This window comes from Xenopus tropicalis, chromosome 3 (genome assembly GCF_000004195.4).
Source record: "Xenopus tropicalis strain Nigerian chromosome 3, UCB_Xtro_10.0, whole genome shotgun sequence".
In the NCBI taxonomy this organism is placed as follows: domain Eukaryota; kingdom Metazoa; phylum Chordata; class Amphibia; order Anura; family Pipidae; genus Xenopus; species Xenopus tropicalis.
The window spans coordinates 112,251,554-112,273,416 of NC_030679.2; the positions used below are offsets into that span (position 1 = coordinate 112,251,554).

The 21,863-nt window shown below is 38.3% G+C and overlaps 1 protein-coding gene across 1 annotated transcript in view; it reads left to right on the forward strand.

Annotated features, from left to right (window-relative positions):
* st8sia2 (ST8 alpha-N-acetyl-neuraminide alpha-2,8-sialyltransferase 2) overlaps nucleotides 1–21,863 on the forward strand; it is an 80,590-nt gene that overhangs the window by 34,080 nt on the left and 24,647 nt on the right. Inside the window, 3 exon segments of the mRNA NM_001078870.1 lie at nucleotides 7,828–7,890; nucleotides 14,059–14,172; nucleotides 21,288–21,545. Of these exon segments, the coding sequence (NP_001072338.1) occupies nucleotides 7,828–7,890; nucleotides 14,059–14,172; nucleotides 21,288–21,545 (435 nt within the window).

A 21,863-nucleotide genomic window follows, 5' to 3' on the forward strand; every position in this document is an offset into this window, starting at 1 on the left:
CTTCACTCCATATACAGAAAACTGTAAATTGAAGAAGCACAAAGCTGACAACATTATTTAGAAAAACATATTTTTTGTTGCCTGAAGGTGGACATCAATGCCAAATGACTGCTGGATTCACTTATCTTCCAATTCACAAATAATAAGTTAGGCTATTATTTCAACCTGCTTTATGACAATACTGGAAATGATCCATGCAACAAATAATAGATATACAATACAGCTTTATAAAAATGGTTAGATGGCTGTGCAAAAATTGAAAGCTGGCATGAGGATACTGATAATCACAGCTCTTAATCCAGTATGTATAGATTAGTTACACCAGTATTATGCTCAGGTTTGGGTTTAGGGTGGTAAACTCTTTTGGGCAGGGCCGTCTTTACATATTATATTGTTTATTGGTTGCTCTGTATGTAAATCTGTATGTTCAATGTATACATCCATTTATTGCATTTTATTGCTATGGAACATGCTGGCACTTTATAAATATGTGATAATAATAATTATAACCAGTAATACCCTGGTGTTTTTGCAGTGCCTAGCTTGAGTTCAAGTACATGAGCACCTGGGGCTGGTTGCATGTAATACTGGAAGTGGCAATGTAGTTACAGTTAGAGTACAATCTGATATATAGCAGCTTCTGTGTGTATTTCTATATGTGTGCTATACTAGATATCTATTTTCACTAACCTGGAGTATAGCTATAGTGGCATCAGATCCACTGCCCCTGTGGTGGACAGTTTCAGTATAGTGTGAGAGATGGCAAAAAGAATTTGGTTTTATACTAGTAATTTCTGGGTTTTGCTGCCTGTGCCCATAGTTGTTGAATTCTGATACTGAGTGCATTATTCTTGCTGTATTGTTCTATAGGCTAGATGTTTCTGTTGTACCTGCCTTATTATTGGAATCTACTTTGTTTGATGTGCCTACTACCCAGTTTGATTATAAGGTGCCTGTTCCCTGCCTTCCTGTCCCAATGGTAGCTCTGTAGCTATGAGGATTTTATGCTTTACTCTTGTACTGGAATTTTGCTTCTCTCCTTCCCAAGAAAGAAAACACAGATGGCACTTTTGATGCTGTGAAACAAGTGGTAACTGATAAATTGAGCTAATAAATCACGTTTCATAGCATCAGACGTGCCATTGGTGGTTTGTTCTGCAAGCTATAGATTTTTGGCCCCTGGCAGTTTAGGCCCCAACACCTGGAGGCTCCTGAACCTAACATGTATTTTATAGTGGTGGAAGCGCTCCATTCTACATTCTACAAGAAAAACTGAGCTGGTACATAATAATCTTTTCATTTTTTTATAAGGAGAAGGAAAGGTAAAAACTAAGTAAGCTTTATCAGAAAGGTCTATGTAAATACAGCCATAAGCACTCACAGAAACGCTGCATAAAGTCTTCTATCAAAAGAAACTGGATTTGTTGTTCTTTTTTATAAACGAACAGAAGAAATCACTCTCCTTCCCATCAGATTGTGTGATCTATGCTACCAGTCTCTAGAGCTGCAGCAGGAAGCTACAGGAGACCAAGCTGAAATGGCAGCTGCTATCTTAAAAAAATGGAGGGAGTTTCTAGGGCTCTTTACTCAAGTATAGTAAAGCTTTCTGGATAATAAATATAGCGTTCTAGGTAAATCTAGCAAATCTATTGGCAGTAAAATTCCAAAATGACTTTCCTTCTCCTTTAAATGTCCTCCATGAGAGTGCCTATGATGTCTTCTGCTGGATCCTCATTGCCATTACTAAAAGAGTTCTGCCTCAGGCAAGATTTCTCACTTCCCTTCTCATTTCAAATGCCTCTGGCTGCAACTGAGTATCTGAGGGCTATTTTTGTAGCCAGAGATAACTATTATACACTAAATGCAACATATCAGATTAACAGCACTGAAAGCTTAGATAACCTTGTGTTACAAGGATATGATTATAAATGTATGATTGTTCAATGGGGGAATTGGAATGAATAAATCATTTATATACTTACTTGTTTACTCTATGTGTACTTCGTGTGCTTCTCAGGCATAGCAGATATAGCACTGCATTAATAGCATGGCATGTTAGTCTATATTGTACAGAGAAGCAGACTCCACAGACTCCACTGCTGCAGGGGGCCCTGACTGGCTTCCTTTGTAGGTGGGCTTGTGGGTTACCCTCAACGCACCAACACATTTTTTTCCTACTTTGGTGACTAGTGATGAGTAAATCCATCCTGTTTCTCTTCTTGAGAATTTGAATTTTTCAAAATATTCGCGAAATGGTGAAAATGTAATAGAGTAAAAAAAATTGTTGCGCAACAATTCTTTCAACATGAGAAAGAGACAATTCTTTTTGACGTGAGAAAATTCTTTTGACAAGTGAGACGATACGTTTGATGGAAGACAATTCTTTTTGACACAGGCGACAATTCTTTTGACGTGGACAACAATTCTTTTGATGCAGGCAAAATTTTTGGACGTGCAGCAAATTTTTACGTGGCGAATTTTGTTGCCTGCTTCGTGAAAAAAATCTGCCAATGGCGAAACACAGACATTTGCGGAAAATCCATGCCTGGCGAATTTTTTCACCCATCAATATTGGTGACCTATGATTTTGTTTTTAAGTCACAGGTGACCCATGATTTTGATAGGAGGGTCCCCCAAAGTTACACATCTGATGTACAATGTCTGTTACTGAATGTCCTAGGTTTCCTTGCACTGCTGTTATAATTGTTGCATTGTATGATTTAGGGTAATAAAGCTTTTAGCTGTCTTTTAACTGTATTAGCTTGTGTTATTAACACTTTCCTGCTGTCACAACATTTTCCTGAGAATTGACACATTTATCAAATCACGGATAATGTTATGAAAAGTCTGAAGTTTGCCCATATCTAGAAACCCATAACAACCAATGAGATGTGTGCTTTTAAACAGCTGACCAGTAAATGCTACCTGCTGTTTGATTTTTATGAGTTACTAGACAAAGCGCAAACTGAAGACTGTTTATTACATTAGCTCCTAAGCTTTAGTGCTCTAACACCCTCTGGATAGTTAATCCCCAAAATTATTGAGCACTGAGTTCCTAGAACACAATGCAATTCAATGGGAGGCTTAACAACTTAATTCAACACTGTAACTAATTGTTACAGCAGTATTGGTATTCTATAGTGTTCAATGTGGTTATCCCTTGAAAAAAATTACAAGTCAGTAATTCTGCCCATCAGTGTTGGTTGCAGGTTTGAGTTGGTTGCAGAACAACATACTTTTAATCTAGATTTGAAGACTTTATTCTACCACCAGGGTTTCTTTTTTTGCTTTGTGAGTTGAACAGGGAAATTGCTTTTAACTTCAATTTATAGCCATCATCGTATTTCAGTATTTCAAGTTTTGCAGTAGAGTGCACATAAGGATAATGTTTTTACTGCTGTTCTATATAAAAATCCCAGTACCTTGGCTCTATATACTTAAAAAGAATGTACGTTTTGTCATTATCCCATTATAGCCTGTGTGCAGCACATAAGCATAAAGAATTGACAGGAACCTAATGTAGGCTGATTACAGATATAGAAAACAAAAAAGACCCTGTAGATCCTATTTATATACCTACACTAAAGAGTGTTTCCAGTGTTAGTGGGGGTTTTTAGCCATCCACACAGTCTGTATGTGTGGCTGCTTGTCCATGTCCTGCATTACTCAGTGAGACAGTAATCAGACATTAAGCAGTATTTTAATAATTAGAGAGCAGGTTTATGAATTACTAATCTCATCTCTCCATCTTGTTCAGGCTGAAATCCATTTTGACACTTGTCTGCAAAATGTTGCCTAATCGAGCTGAAGATGGTTGCAGTATTGGCCTGTTCTGCCATGTGTGCCCCACAGTTTGGCAATGAGCCTGAATAAAGCCATTAAATTAGAACAAATGATTTCAACTGTTACTTTGTGCTGGATCAACATGCCAGGAGGGAAAGAAGTGGGAAGAACTTGGCTTCACAATTTCCTCCTCACATACTACAAAAGTCATATCTAATGAAATAACATCCTTTTCAAGGTCTTGCATATGTTATCACAATGCAAATATTGTGCGATTTAATGGCAACATTTTTATGGAGCTGTAATTATGTATTTAACATCTCTTGCCATGAGGTTAAGCAACGAGAACACAAATAAAATAGAACATAAGTTTAAGCTTACAATTCGAAGCTTGAATAAAATATTAATCTTGGGAGCTGAAGGGTACAATCTTTTAACATATCAGTAAAAGAAGGCCCTCGAGCAAAAATGTATCAGGAGATATGCTGAGATGGCAAAGAATGATATGGCCTGAAAAGCCTTTCAAAAAGTGACAGCATATTCATTTGTCTAAACATGACTGTCTTCCTGAAGGCCTGAGGGACAGGTATAAGCCTACAATACATGTTTATGGCCCCTAGCCTGCTCATGACAATATGGACTTCTTCGTATAATATCATCAGTTAATAGACTGCAAGGTGTTGTATATTATCAGCCCAGAACAGGATAAAAAAAGTAGAAGGCATTATGATATTATTAATAAACATTATGCACTTGATAATAGACTGTCTGCAAGGTACAAGAAGAATCTACCAGTGAATGCTGTTAGTCGCACTATGATTGTGTTTTCCTAGGTTTATATGTAAAAAGGCCACAAATTTCCCCACTGATAATGGAATAATGAAGGTGGTATCTAGGTAGAAATAAATCATGCTGGGTGTTGTGCCTCTTTTCAGCCATGTAAAATGGAAAGTTTAGCTTAAAATAGACTTTTAGTATTATGTATACATGGATTTTCTGTGACAATATGTTAGTCTTTGCTTCTTTTTCATTTCTGCCACTTTCTAACCTGAAGTTAATGACACCTGGCATGCACAAAGCAGATTCTTTCCAAGGCTCCATTTCTATGGTTATTATTGTTTTTTATTACTAAGCAACCAGATAACAGTTTAACTTCCCAAATGGAAAGATAAAGAAGAAAACCGTATATATTGATTTATTGCCTGTTACTCAGAATATTAACATTTAAAAGTAAATGTTAAAGGCTGCATTTCTCTTGTGCAGTGGTTCCTAAACTGATAGGCATGGAGCCGTGGCAGCTGGAGTTCAGACTAAAGGCCAGTTAACAGAGAATGCCTCTTTTCTTTCATTTATAGATCTAAAAGCCCAACTTGAGGGTCAAATACAGTGAAAGCTTTGTTGAAGAATTATATAATGCCCTTGATATTGTTGAATGACAACAATGACGATATGGGGCTGAATGACTGAAACAACTATCTTTTTCTATATTTACAACTTTGTTAATGATCAAGAGGGCCCTTAACAAAGGTTAGACCTTCAAGGGGGCTTAAACTGACAACCAGTACTTGGTTCCAAGGTCTAGTGTCTGACAGTAATGGTTTATTTTCTCTGGCCATGTAGCCAATGACATAGTTGCCAATTGTATTTGTATTTCCAGGGTCAGGCCATAGATTGTATCACTGAAACTGCACAGAGGTAGTGCAATGATCTTTTGTGACAGAAATCACAATTGGTATCACAATTGGTACTTAAAATACAAGAACACTGAGCCCAACCATTAATTATGTCATTTTCAGTAGTTTGGTCTTTTGCTCAGTTCTTAAATGGTACAATGGTGTTTTCAAACAAGTGTTATGTAGTTATGCCATTTTACATACCTACGTTTTAGAGGCTTTATCCAATGTTTAATATTGTTGAAGGAATATGAGAAGGTATTTTTACTTACGTTACTTATACCCCCCCAGCAAACAAAAGATAATTGCACATACTGTTAGAAAAGTAAATTTTTTTGAAAATGGTTTATTTAGATTTAGATTTATTTAGAAGTAGTGTTTTGCATATGGGCTGTTTTATGCAATACATTTTTATAGAGACTTACATTGTCAGGGGTATAGTTTTCCTTTAATATAGCACAAGGTGCAGGGTGTAGCCATAACTACAACTTGATACTTGAACTTAATACAAATTAATTAGTCTTTAGGTAATCTAATACTCAGTCGATTTCTCATCCATTTTGGTTGCATCTCACTTGCAGCAGGTTCTGGAACCAGTGGATTTACAGAGGTAATACTAAACAAGTTGGCTCTGACTTTTTAAGTAGATCACCCACCTACTTATAAGTTATAAGCAAATCTATAACATGTTCAGAAAAGTGGTCAGGAGTGTGTTTGCCATAGGCACAAAGCTAGGGCAGCAAGCTAATTATGTGTAGCAGGAAATAATGTTTGGGGTGAAACTCAGCTGGGAGACATTAGGATTCATTGCGGGGGAAATGCAGGGAACAGAACATTTAAGGTTGGTTTGCTAGAAATACAACTCGTCCCCTATTGTAAATATGAGGATATTATACATCACCAAAGAGTACCACAACGAGACCGAAGGCCCAGAGTTGGCAACACAGCACAGTTGCTAGCCAGGGGATGTGGGCCAAAATGTTTGCATGTACATCATTGACGTCACTGAAAGTGATGTCACCACACTTTTGCACAGCAGGAAGTGACATCACTGCGCATGCGCACCTGCACTTTTGAAGCTTCCGAATGCCACCCTTAGGCGTTATGATGGGAGAGGGGTGGACTCCCTACAAAAGCAGGGGGAGGGTTGAGAGCTCTAATATCCCTAAATTTTACATCAAGGGGTTCATTATTTATTATAATGCACAAGTTACAGTGAGTCATGTGACAGTCAAGGACATCACTAAGCATGGTTTATAAGGATATCATTTACAGGATATGTATGTCTCTTGTGTATTATAATAGTATAAGGTATACCTGAGCATTACCATCTTAAATTAATTATTAAAAAATACTTTCAAAGGGATCTGTGCCTGAATGCAGTAAAAGGGCTAGTGAAGACATTTAGTCACCAGAGCAGTGCAAATAATTGTAGTGTTCTGTCCAACTTCTGCAGCACAGAGGGCCGGAATTTTTCTGACCTGCATATGCCTCCCCTGTAGATGCACAGCAACCCCCAGCACATAATTACACACCTTAGGGACCAAATACACAGGCAGCATAGAATAGGCAGAATATGGCACACACAGGCAGCATAGGGCAGGCAGAGTATGGCACACACAGGCAGCATAGGGCAGGCAGAGTATGTCACACACAGGCAGCATAGAGCAGGCAGAGTATGGCACACACAGGCAGCATAGATCAGGCAGAGTATGGCACACACAGGCAGCATAGGGCAGGCAAAGTATGGCACGCACAGGCAGCAGCATAGAGCAGGCAGAGTATGGCACACACAGGCAGAATAGGGCAGGCTGAGTATGGCACACACAGGCAGCATAGGGCAGGCATAGTATGGCACACACTGGAAGTGCAGGGCAGGCAGAGTATGGAACACACAGGAGGGAGGGCAGGGCAGATAGAGTATGGCACACACAGGCAGAATAGGGCAGGCAGAGTATGGCACACACCGGGGGCATAGGGCAGGAAGAGTATGGCACACACAGGCAGGGTAGGGCAGGCAGAGTATGACACACACAGGCAGCATAGGGCAGGCAGGCAGAGCACCAGTTGGACAGCCCTGTGCTAGGGTATTTCATGAAATAAATCTCTAAGTCATTGTGTTTGATACACTGGTTAATGATGCATTTACTTTATATATCTGTACTGAACATTACCTGTGACAGTCACTGATTACTATTTATGTCTGAGCATACATAAAGTAGTAGTCTGCCTGAGTATTAGAATATATCCAGGATTTGGAAGAGCATTGTGGTAACTGCTAAGCTTTCTTTATGGGATCACTTGATTGTTAAACCAAAGCTTGTAGACAGTAACACAGCTTAATAAATAATGTATTGCTTTTGTCTTGCAGGAGCACTGGAGGGAGCGGCACAATCAGATCAGCTGTGGGAAACATACATAGAAAATCTAATAGGTTTGTAAATTAGATTTTTGTTCATTTGTTTTGGCTGCAAGGCAGCTATTAATCTGCTTCCATCCCGTTTTAAGATTCTTTTTCTTGGTAATAATGGTAAGCACTCTCCATGTCCTTCTTTTCATTTATCCTATCAGTGAAGTACTCCGTAAAGAGGTGCTTTATATCTTCTGTGTCAGAATTTGCTTTACAGTGCTGATCTGCAAGAATCATTGGCATCCAAACGACAGTTTCAAGATTAGAGAGGCGAAAAAGAAATTTTCTAATGTAATCAATGGTCTGGGATGTATATATTGATGTTACACCAACTTGTTCAGTTGTACTATGATACAGAACACAAGGGCACAATTGCTTGTTTTTTGTATTAGTGGCTAGTAAACGTATTTTTAAAAATATCACATTGCAACGGTATGTAGAATTCTGGATGCGTACTAAAGGGCACTTTTATAGGGTTTGAGGGCTAAATTATAGACACAAATTAGCATTTCACCCCAGCATAGATTTTAATTCTCTTGTGATGAGACCTACATATTGTCAATTCCTTCATCTACCCACAGTTTCTAGCTTTTGTAGTAGTACCCAAGGCAGAGACATAATTTGTTCTATCTGCTATAACATATTATTGGTACAAATACATATACACAGGCAGCAAGATTATATAAACATTTACTACCAAAAAAAAGCATATTGTAGCAATCCATTGTTCATTTTTAAGATTTGCTCCTTGTTATAGAGCTGCCCCATGCTGGGTACAGAGATACCAATCCTTTAACAGGGAAAGAAATTGTAACAACAATGTTCTCTTCTCTCTCAAGCGAATTCTCTCATCTAATATAGCACCTACTAGACTGGAGCTAGCAAGGGACTGTGTAAATTTGGCTACAAGTACTGAAATCCTGCTTCTTTTACACAGACTTGAGCCAGGCATCCTGAAGCTGGCCCCTCCAGAACGAGCCACAAGCTTATTTTCCCATGTATGGGCCTTCCCCATTGCTTCCTCAATAGATATCTGGCCAAAACTTGTCCAACTATTTTATTGGACAGGTTTGAATATGCCATTTGGTGGATAGATGCAGTCCTTTGCTAGCTGGCCTGCATAGGTGCCAATTTTATCTAATCATTGGCTGGGGTCAAGTGATCAGATGAGCCTGATTTGGCCCAGGGTGTAGATGGGCAAATTAGGCAAAGATTCACTGTATACAGATCTTAACTCATGCTAAGGATAATTAGAGAATTCAACTCAAATCAGTAGATATAAGGGGCGCAGTGGGACACTGCTTGATGAGCAGATTTAATATACACTTCTGAAATATGTCTTGTGTCCTTAGTAAAGGGGCCCAGTAATTTCTGGCTGCTCTTACCCTTCTGTTTCACACAGAAACCCTTTTTACTTTATACTGCATTCCCAAATGAATGTTTTTTTTCTATATGACCACATTGCCCTGCTGCAGCTCCCTTTTTTCACCTCTGTTTCATCTCAGTCTTTATCCGAGAGACTGAAAGAATCTCACGTCATACCACATATATAATTTTCATTGCTTTGGTACTGTCATTAGACTTAAATTTGACATATAAAGTTATATTTAAGAATATATATCTGTTGGTTTCTTCCTTTTAGCCTTTATAGCTTTTATTATTTCTGACTTTGAAAAATGACTGTAGAAACTGTGTTGGCAGAAATATGTGGCAGGCTCCATGTCACTAAATTCTAGGTTCCGAGTAATTAGAGTCCATCCACAATTTACTCTAAATGTTTCTTTTAAACCTTTCAGGGTATTTTATGGGCTGGTTGGACAGACCTGTATTAGATAGATGGTTGATTTGCCAAATGAGCACCAATTACATTTCTTTCCATTTTCGCACTGATTAATTATAATCTCTTAATAATATTTATCATACCACAATAAGGAACTAAACAGTTACATGGTCTTACTATTTATAATGCTCAAGGATAAAATAATGTATTGTTGTTGTTATTATTAATTAAAATATAGACAGCATTAGGCATACTTTACAGCAATTTTATTTTATTTTTATTTAAACCTTATTCCCTGAACCTTTTCCCTTACATCCGTACCCACTGCAGTGTGCACTTTATGTCACTTGCCTGCTATAATATAGTAAATAGAGGCCACACTGTGTCCTGCTCCTACCAGGGCTCCTAATTTGTGCATCTGACTAATGTACAATGTAGTGGGCTCATGGGGGTAGATAGGGGATGCCTATGTACTGCCCCTTGTAAATACATCCCTACCCAATGCAGGCAGCACTTTGTTCACTCAAGAGGCATAGGTCTTTCTCCCCTAAGAGGAGGGGAGGTTGCAAAGCAAATGAGTCCTGGAACAGTGCCAGGCCATGAGCAGATTGTGCCCAAGTCAGATGTCACTCCTTACTCCTACTCCTCCCCCCTCAGCAATAATCTTCCCCTGCTGCCCTGCTACCTGCGCTACACAGTAAGTGGGGCAGTCTGAAGGAGGAGAGGAGCCGCAGAATGGTTGGAACTCTTGGTAGGTACTGTATGTGCCTTTTCTGACTAGCTGTAGTTTCGGCCCTGCCCTGGAATCCTTTGGTAATTATTAGTGTTATGGGGTCCTCCAACAAGCCCTAGGGCCAAACAATCGCAATAGCCTGATATCAGGGGAAAGATTTGCACATTTGGCAACCTTAACCAAATCAAATGATTGGCAGGGCTACTCATTACCTAAACAAGTACATTAAATAATGTGAAATAAACCTTTTGATTCAAAAAATTATATTTTCAATGAACTAATCAGTGTCCCTGTTAGAGAAGACTGGTGAGTTGTTTGTATGGGGAGTGCTGTTATATATTTCCCACACAAGTCAGTAAAAATCTTCTAAGGGAATATTCTCCTTTCTCATTCTGAGCACTATACAGTCTCTCAGTAGGGGTAGCAGCAGCACATCTCTCTTCAGGCATCTCTGACCATTGTACCCTGCTGTGACAAAGTGATGTGCAGGAAAAAAATAAGAATTTGCCTTTTCAAAATACAGCGATTGAGGGGGAAGTGGACTGGGTTTAACTCTTCTGAGGCACAAACAGATGAAAAAGAGCAAGCATTTCCTGAGCAGCACAAAGCTCATTACCTAAGTCGGGAAAGAGGAAAGAGTCTTATGAAAAGAACTGATTGAGGACTCATTTGAGCAGGTGAATTTTGTGCCTGCTGTGTGTGCTTCTCTCAGGAGTCGGAACTGTGCCGTGATTACGCTGCTGAGTTAATCAGATGTGGGATTGCTGCAGCTGGCTGAGCACATTTCCACTACAACAGTGGCTTATAAAAGTGTGGCCACACCACTAACAGCTTCATTTCTGCTGAGAAGTCTTCCAACCCCTATGTCATTAGGGTGACAATGGTCTAGTTCTCGATCTCTTTTAAACTAATTACTTTTCACTCTAGATGATAATAAAATAAAAAAAAGTCAGTGGCTTAACTAAAGGCCTTTAGGCCCCAAAGTTGCACTAGGGCCCCATGCCACCAGCTTGTCACCAAGAGTCCCATAGAGCTGCAGGACTCTGTCCAACACCCTTTTTGTGCAGTCACACTCTCTGCTCCACTGGTAGTCATGAGTATGTAGTGCCATAACTATAGAGGAAGCAGTCCCCACGGTGGTCACAGGGTCTGCTTCCTCCATGGATCTAAGAAGTAACCCCATCCCAGATGCCCTCTTACCTACTGAGCACAGGTGGCCAGGGAGTGGGGGACACGGGTGGGTGTTTGGAAGGAGGGCCAGGTAAACACTCTGGGCCCCGTTGAAGATTTTTTTTCTGATGGGGGACCCAGCATGTTCTTTAGGGCGAAGACACATGGGGCGATTAGTCGCCACAACTTTTTAAAAAGTCGCGTTGACTAATATATGCGTCAAAAATGCACAAGCGTTTTGTCGCAGCGACGCAATAGTACTCGTCCTGTGTGTCTTCACCCTTATAGTGTACCGCAGAAGAGTTAAAAATGTTGGGGTGTTGGGGAAACAACCAACACTTAAAGGAAAACTGTTTGTTGGTCAATTAATCTTTAACCAACAAATAATGTTGATCATAATAAGTGACCTATTAAACATTCTTACTATACTGGGATATATATATATACAGGATGGACAGGATGCCAGTGAAATAGAAGTATGTGTGCTTTGCTTTCCTGCAGATGGAGACAGCTGATTCTAAATGTGGATGCATGCAGTCTCCAGCTGTTATCCAGATGCTCGCAGGCACCTAAACTATTTGTATAAGCAACATGATCTCAGATACTCTTGCCCTTCACATTCCTCATTCGCATTTATAGACGGATGTGTTATTAATATAATGCACAGACTGATACATAATAATTAGATTCAGTTCATGTGTCAAATTTTAACCAGAGTATCTTAATAAAAAAAAAAAAGAGAGGGAGTTGATCAATGCACATTCTTGATTTGTAACTCTTGATGATACGATGGCAACTTTCCTTTGCTCCAAATAAGTACACATAGAGCAATGTATTTTTAGGCAGTGGTTCATCTTATCTGATCATGTCATGCTTCATAATTTCTGTTAAATGAAAAAAATAGTGTGACATTTTGTGCCTTGGTGAGCTGCAATGTGCTATGTGATCCATGTGATGTTAAAACAAAGTTTGCTCCAACCATAATACCACTATTCTCCTTTAGAAGCAAATGCATTCTTGCTTAGACAATACCGGGGTGGGGGGGAGGGTCCAGGTGCAATTCCAGGGTCTGCTAGTAGTGACGTCATGGTAAAGAATAAATTATTTGTTGTTGTTAATTACACATTAATAACATCCCTCTTGTCTTTCTCCATTGTGTTTTTTATCCATAAACAAGTCACTTAGTAACCCGATGACCAGTAGCAAAGTGCAGGAAAGCAAGAGCATGAGAGAGCTTTAGGGCTTGTGAAGCCACTCCCAGTTGATTGGGATTGGTGGCTTTGGAAGTTACAGGGACAAAGTATAATTAGGGGTATAAATAGTTAAAGAGAATTTTCCCGCTCCCCACTCCATTTTAGCAGCACAGTAAAACGCCCACCCTCCCTTCCTACACAGGTGTTGGTACTTAAGTGTTGGTGGTGGGGTGGTTGAGTCCGGGAAGCAATGGTTAGGTTAGGAAGGCAGTTGCATGGTTAATTGGGGCTGGCACGCCTGGAACCCCAGGGGGAAGGAAGTGTATCAGGAAGTGAATTTTGTTGGGGAGTAGGTGGTTCCGGGCTAGAATGGCAGCTGTGTTGCGCAGTTATTGGGTTGTTACGGTACATGGTTGTTTAAGAGTTTATTGTTTGTTATACAAACATTTATGTTACGTTGGATTGTGTTTATAAGATGTTTATGATATGCTATTTGTTCTTTATGGTACGTTTTAAATTAAAACTTCAGTTGATAATAAATGTTCTGCAGCCTTTTCATCCCAAAACTGGTGTCTGTGTGTTTTTGGGGAATGGGAAATATAGGAGGGGTGGGTTAGGTTGGCGAGGGGCAGGGCAAGATCCAACGATGCTCCTGTCATGTCGCTCATAATTTTCACTCGTGATTGAAAAATGCATACCATTGTTTGGGAATATACTTGGTGATGGAGGACAATTGTCAATGCATGAAAATTTGTCTAGACACTTTTAGAGGTGTTTCTCCTCCTGTCTCCCTACATATGCTCTTTTGATAATCAGGGTGCCAGTAATTGAGCAGAGTACTTAAACTGTAAAAAAAAAGTTATTTTTATGTAGCCAGAAGCAGTTTTATTTGCTTGAATGGATAAAATGTTTAATATAAAACAACAGCTGCTGACATCATTGGCTTCTGTGTGGATATTATTGCATAAGGGTATGAGCTCACCATTACATCTCCTATTTGACTGTTTTATAGTCATGGATGGAGACATCACTGTTAAACAGTAATGTGTTGAAGCCATATTTTACAATTCAATATATTGGGAACAACTGCAGTAGATGGTTCATAATAAATTAGTATTTAAGGTCATTTTTGCTAGACATTATGTAACTGTCATAAACAATGGACTGGAGACTGGGTACCAAGCTGACAACATGGTCACCTTGTCCATTAAAGTTGGTCAGCTGGTTGGCTGTAGATTTCTTTTTCTTCTTATAAAAAAGGTGCAGTACATTTATTTTAAAATCTAACTGAGTCTTTCTTCTTTTCCCTTTTTCAGAGTGGAACTGGCACTTAATGACTCGTCCACTTCAAGTAATGAAAGCATTAAGTACAGAACCAAACCAGTCCCATATATATGGAGACACAACCAGACACTTGCACTGAAAATCAGGTAATTAATAGTACGACTGAAATATAATGTATTATTGCTTTATAGTGGAGATTATTCAACTTATTCAACTATTCATTGTCAAGACCAGTTTTAGAGTAAGTCAGAAAGGGTATTTGCCCTATACCCCCCAAAGCACCAGTGGACACCCTGGGGGAAAGAACATTAAAAGCAAAGGATACTTTCAAGGGGTTCACCTTTAAATTAAATTGTTGTAAAGATTGCTGTTCTCACAAAAATGTGCAGTTGGTCTTTATTTTTCATTATTTGTGGTTTTTCAATTATTTAGCTTTATATTCAGCAGCTCTCCAGTCTGGAATTTTAGAAGCTATATGGTTGCTAGGGTTCAAATTACCCTTGCAACCTGCCAGTGTTTTGAATGAGAAACTGGAATATGAATAGAAGTGGGTTTGAATAGAAAGAAAAGTAATAAAAAGTAATAATAACAATGAAATTGTAGCTTCAACAAGCAATAGTTGTTTGGCTGCTGGGGTTATGACCCCTTTTTCGAAAGCTGGAAAGAGTCAGAAGAGAAAAGCCAATATTTCAACCAATAAAGAATTAAGACAAAAAAAACCTGTTCACAACTGGCCATTCTATAACGTACTAAAAGTGAACTTAAAGGTGAACCACCCCTTTAAAGGAGCAGTATTCAGTATATTCCTGAAAAACCCTATTGATTGAGCTCATGTTGAACAACTGGGTATGCACTCCCTTTCAGACTATCTTTGTTATTAAGGCCACAAGGCCACACTTGAGTTTATAAGACACTTTTCCATGCCTGCGTTGTTCTTTTTAGTCAATGTAATGGTCTTTTTTCTTTTTCATAGGGTAAATGCTGGCTGAATATAGTTCTTTGCAACAACAACTCTACTTTTTTTTAACTTGCAGACCAATGCAGTGCCACTTTCAGGGCCTCGTTGTTTGTTATATGTTCAGTCTCTCAATGTTTGTTTTATTTCAAAGTATTTTGCACCCCACTCACATCCGCATCCCACTCACTCCACAGGTGTAGGAAGTTTTCTGCCTGTAACTACTCATTGTGTATGTAATTAATATCTTTGGTCTGAGGCTCAAACCCAGTGAAAGCCCCAAAGATCTTACTCATTATGGAAATTCTAATGAGCAGATGTGAATGCCAACTGAAAAAAGACTGTTTCTCACATAAAAAATTATTATGACAAGAAAAAGAAATACTGTGAATCTACCATTTCTTGTGGATCAGGGACAAAATAGTGAGCATTGCTATACAGGGATAAGATCATTTTTTTTACCAGGTTTCGCTCCAGAAAAACACCCATACACTTTGATGGGCACAACAAAAAGGGTTGCACGGTATTTTGGCAAAGTTAAACGGGACAAATTAGCTCATTTTTAATGCTGTATCATGCTGCTCCAATTGAGGAAGGGGAACCCTGGAGCTACCACCGCCTCCTGACCAGATGATAGCGCCATAATCAGCGCCATGTGTCAATAGGTGCAGAGTGCTTGTATCTAAAGAATCTGACACACGTGTCATTCTTAAGGCAGCTTATCGGCCGTGTATGGGCACTAACAATGGGCCTGCCCGACCAACATCTGGCCTGAAATGGGGCAGATCTCAATCAGACAGGTTTAAAAATCGGAATCAGGGACCACATCCGCTTGTTGATGTGGCCCCCAAACCGACGGATGCCTATACCCGTCGTTCTAATTTGATCGTTTGGCCCCAGGGCCAAACAACCGAATTAGCCTGATATCGCCCACCTGTAGGTGGGGATATCAGGAGAAGATCCACTCGCTTGGCTACCTCACCAAGAAAGCGGAGCTTAGTGTGTATGGCCAGCTTTACACCAAGCACCAGAAATGACATCAACTTGGCAAGCACAGGAACAATAGAATTCTAGGGAAAAACACTTCTGCATTCTGGGGAAAAAATGGCAGTTGTGCCAAAAATGTCACTTTGCTCACTGCACTGCGGTCATAAATGACCCTTTTCTATTGAGTATTTTATTAATGTGTAAATGGGTTTTTTTGTATTTTTAAGATTTGGTGCTTTAGCTTACAGACAGATGTCTTATCTGAAAAACCCTTATGTCCTGAGCATTCTCGATATAATTGCCCATATGTATATTCAGTTGGAATTTTGCCAAAGCCATGAAGCTTTTTAAGATTTCGTATTTTTAGTATCCGATCAAATTTAAACCATAAACCATTGGTGTCACATGAAATATAACCAATTGGTAACTTGGTTTGTTATTTGCACTTCTAAATATTACAGTGAGAACAATTAAGCAGTTATGCAACATGACAGCAAGGGGGTAAGTGCCAAGTATTTGGGGGGCTTTGACACTGTGACTGGTGAGGTGGATCTTCTCCCCCCTGGACAGGAAATGTGCTGGAGATTATGGGTAAACCAAGGCATTTTAACTGCATACAAATACAAATACAGGTTTTTTGTCACAAAAAAAAAAAGAAATTTTCCTGTGATTTGTTATTATTTTAATTAATTAATTATAATATTTGTATTACTGTTACTACAATGACAGAGAAGTACATATAAAATCAGCACTTTAAATGAGATTTTATGGTGCATATATTAGCTGCCGCTGGACTCCAGATGTCTTTTTATACATATGCAAAAGGTTACATGACCTTTCATCTCTGAAGAATTAATTAAATTGCTGCATGACTTAATGAACTAACTGCATTGAATAACCTGCTGCAACCTAATTAATAGAATATCTAACAAATGGACTTGCTTTGTCGCTCTAGGAATCAATCGTATCATTTAAAATGCTTATTAACTGTCATAGTTCCAATATTTGGTTGCACAGTTTATTAAAGGTGCATTACCTGATGATGTTTTACTTATCAGTATAAACCCTAGTTGCACAATAGAGATATAGGATCTGTTATCCAGAATGCTCGGGACCTGTAGTTTACTGAATAATAGATCCTTCAATAATTTGGATCACCAGATCTTAAGTCTGCTACAAATATTTAAGCATTAAATATTACCAATAAGGATTCATGCAGCTTACTTACCATTATTATTATAGGGAAAAAGGAAATCATTTTTAAAAATCTTAACTATTTGTTAATAATAGAATCTATGGGTGATGACAATCCTGTAATTCAGAACTTTTCAGAAAGTGGGTTTCTTGATAACGGATCCTATACCTGTTAGGAAATTACATTTTGAAAGCATACTTGAGCTTGTGCTGTAATGCAATCTTGAGGTGTGTATAACAACAAACCTTTCTGCTTATTAAAACACACCAGATGCACACAAACCCAAACTAATAGGGCTTGTTTATACATTCCCACTCCTAAGGTAGGCAGGTTGAAGTATGTAAATGGCAGAACACCTAAAAGTAAATAAGTGCATGATTGCCCCCAATGTTTATATTACTATTAAACCAAAGAAAGCCCAAAAAAGCCCATCAGCTTCAACCTTTCCAGAGGTTGAAGCAAACAAAAATCACTTATAAACTAAATATTGGTTCACCCACCTAGGAAAAAAAATAAATCCTATCTGTAATTAAACTGCCAATGAGATGGCTTCCAGGGTCACTGTTGATAGTATTAAATAATCATTGCTACATATTCCTTTTCTTGTTATACAATGTCATACAATTCCTAATGGTGCAGCTGCTATTGTTTTTATTCCCCCAATGATGGAAAGGAACATTTTAAAATATGTCTTTGAATGCACTTTTATATCTTATCCTAAAATTTTCTATTCATCTGTATTTTCTTTTATGTTTTGTAATGAACTTATTTTGCTCCAACTAGCCTCTGATATACATTTCCCTGTATTTTAATCACGTCATAAATTCAGGCGCATCCTGGGTTCCAGAGGTCACTGTATATTATACACACAGAGGTCTTATGACACTGTGAGCTTGTGGATATCTTTTTATGAACTCTGTTGGCTGATAACCATTCTATTTAGGAAACCGAAAATTTGATAGTTGACATTTTGTCTATGCCTAAACTTTTAATTCCACTATATGAATTCCACTGCTATCACTTCCTTTGCTTATTATTTGCACTGTTTCAATGTATATAACAGTATGAAAGGTTCTTTATAAAGAGAAGATCATTAACAAGTGGACAAGTCAAACCTAATGTGTGTGTTTGCTTGAATTGCATACATTCGCTTTTACGATGTATTTTCAAAAAAATAATTAAAATAGATTGGGTGGATAGATTATAATCAGTGTTATAATTGGGGTTCAAGAACTAAGTGAAACTAAATATTCATTGGAAAATAATCACAGAATAGTATTAATGACTTAAACTTAATTTGGATCTGCTATAGGACTGTTTTGCCTCCCATAAGAATTAATTATATCTTAGTTGGGATCAAGTACAAGGTACTGTTTGCTTATTACAGAGACAAAAAAAAACATTTTTAAAAATGATAATTATTTGCTTATAATAGATTCTATGGGGACCTTCTCGTGATTTTGAACTTTCTGAAAAAAGGGTTTATAGATAACAGATCCTATACCTGTATCTGTAGTTTTACTATAACTGCTTGATCTTTTTGAACTTGACGACCATTTACAGCAATTTTTTTATTAGTTAAAAATGTACCCTCCTAAATAAAAGAGCCATAAAGCTTTTTCAGTATTAATCACATTCTAGTAGTTTACCAAACTGCCCAAGAGTTGACGTTGCACCTAATTCCAGATCATTAATGCTCACATATATTCCTAGACTTCCTAAATTCCTACTGTAGCCAACTTGTCAACAAGACTACTCTTTCAGGACTCAGGTCCCTGGGTGGGTCAGTACAATAGGTGCCCTGCCTCAGCCCAGTGGGTCAGCCTCCTGTGAGAGACCAGCATCAGTGTGGCTAAAAAGCAAAATAATATCATGATTATGAGTTTTGCTGATATACATATGACTTGTGCAGAGTCACATACCAGACTAATGTCAAGTTATTTTTTTATACTCACCAAGTAAATAGAGGTACAGGACCTGTTATCCAGAATGCTTGTGACCTGGGGTTTTTCGGATAAAGGGTCTTACTGTATATTGGATCACCAGACCTTAAGTCTACTAAATAATCATTTAAACATTAAATAAACCCAACAGGATTATTTTGCCTCCAATAAGGATTAATTATATGTTAGTTGGGAACAAGTACAAGGGACTGTTTTATTATTACAGAGAAAAAAGAAATCATTTTTAAAAATTAAGAATTATTTGCTTATAATGAAGTCTATGGGAGATGTCTTTCTGGATAACAGGTTTCCAGATAATGGATCCCATACCTGTAAAGAGATCTAATTCAACACACAAAAAGCACAACAAATATGCTGCTGTTTGTAAAGTTCCCTGCCATTGTTATTAGCATATAAAAATGTAGGAATTAAACATTAGAAATCCATGTACAATATTATTAGGGCGCTTCTAAAAATATCCCTACATTATGTGCTATGCTGTTATTTTCTTTTATATGCTTATAGCTGGAATGAAAAAGTACCTAGTTCCCAGCTAACCTCTGCAGTTGAAATAAGCAAATCAATAACCTACCTTGTTAGCCCTAATGTATTAAGGTTTCCGTTGGGGAGGACAACAGCAACCACATATACATTACACACCAAACACAGTAGAATCCAATTTCCTGTAAATACCTGCAAATTATCTCCTGGGCTTTTCCATTTATATGCTTTGACTCTTACAGTGAAGCTGAAGAATATTTCTAATTGCAATCAGATGGCTTTATGCAATGCTTTAACTTTATTGCTTAGCAGCCATAACCTTTTGCAGTGTAGCGGCTATGTCCAGAAAAAAGAAATATCTCAGTGGTGAAAATGTACTTTGGACCCTGTAAAACTGTTTTTAGGCTTGCTTGGTAGGAAAAAGTAGAAGCCCCCATTGCAGATGTATTTATAAAGTATCAAAATGTAGTGGGTGAAAGTAATAAACATTCATAGAAACGCATCTGTGCACACAATGCAAATCATCTGTGTAAATACTTTTTCCTCTGAGCAAATGTTATTGTAAATCCATGAAACTATTAATTGACCCGTCCTCCAGTAAAAACAGTTGTGCATTGTATAGCTTGCACCAATGCACAAATATATATATATAGTAACACAGTTGAAAAAAGACAAAAGTCCATCACGTTCAACCTTTTAAGTCTATCTGAAACCTTCCTAACTACTAGTTGATCCAGAGGAAGGCAAAACACCATTCTGAAGCCTCTCTAATTTGCCCCAGAGGGGGAAAAAAATTCCTTCCTGACTCCAAGATGGCAATCAGAGCAGTCCCTGGATCAACTGGTACTAAGAGCTATCTCCCATAACCCTGTTCTATCAGCCGACCAGAACTAGGTGTAAGCAGATAGCTATTATTATTATTATTATTAACATTTATTTATAAAGCGCCAACATATTCCGCAGCGCTGTACAATAAGTGGGTTTCATAGCTAAGGTACATGCCTAGTGCCCCCACCCTCCTCTCTTTTGGCCTAGGCACGTGCTTCTTCTGCCTACCCCTAGTCCTGTCCCTACTTGTATTGATTATTTACTGACCTTGGCACAGTCTTATTCCTTTGGTACGTTGGTGACATACCACAGCACATGGAGAGTGGACAGTGAGAAAGTCTGAGCAAAGCAAATGCAAAATCCCTTTTCTGTTTGTCTTGCCTTGCAAAGGAGAGGGAGGACACACTGGAAGTTTACCAAGGCCAATAACTGCAAAGTAGCATTTGTAGCTGTACAGAAGTTTATGCAATACCTATATAAAGGAAACAGCTCATAGAATGAAAGTACTATTGTTACTTTTAAAGTGACTATGTTAAGAATTAGTGATGAATCTGATGAATGAAAAAATTGACGTGCTCAACTATTTTTTTTGATGCAGGCGAGAAGTTTTGGTTGGAAATTTTCTGCGCTGATTTTTTGCCATTGGTGGATTTATTCGCAAAACAGGCACAAAAATTTGCCACTCTACCAAAACTTTGCGAATCCATGGCGAATAATTTCGCTCATCACTATTAAGGACAGTTTTGTAGTAGTGAATCCACCTACACTAATTTAGCATTATGAAGATACAAAAGCTTTTGTGTACTAGCAACAAGCACTCTACTATAAATTCTGCCATTTGTGTTGTTTCAGAAAACAGATACTGCATTTTCTAGATGCAGAAAGGGACATTTCGGTTTTGAAGGGGACCCTGAAGCCGGGCGACATTATTCATTATGTTTTCGATCGAGACAGCACTATGAATATATCTAAAAACTTGTACGAACTTTTACCGAGAACTTCTCCTTTGAAGAATAAACACTTTAAGACATGTGCCATCGTTGGAAACTCTGGGATTCTTCTCAACAGCGGCTGCGGAAAAGAGATTGACTCGCATGATTTTGTGATACGGTAATGCTACAGTCTGCTCTCTGGCTTCTTGTCATATTAAAAGTTTGATAATAAGAATAAGAGAATTTTTATCATAAGATACAAGATGCATTCCATGATGATAAGCTTACAGATGTAGTATAGGGTTAGTAATATATATGAGATCATTTACAATGCAGGAAGCAGTAACAAAGCAGTGCAATCAGCCATTTGTTGCACTTCTCACACTTGTGTAATGTACCACAGTTCTCTTCATTCGTTTTTGTATGAAAAGCATGCCATTGGATTGAGCATTGTCTGCATTAGGCAGCGCTCGATTTAAGAGGGGTGGGTGGGAGG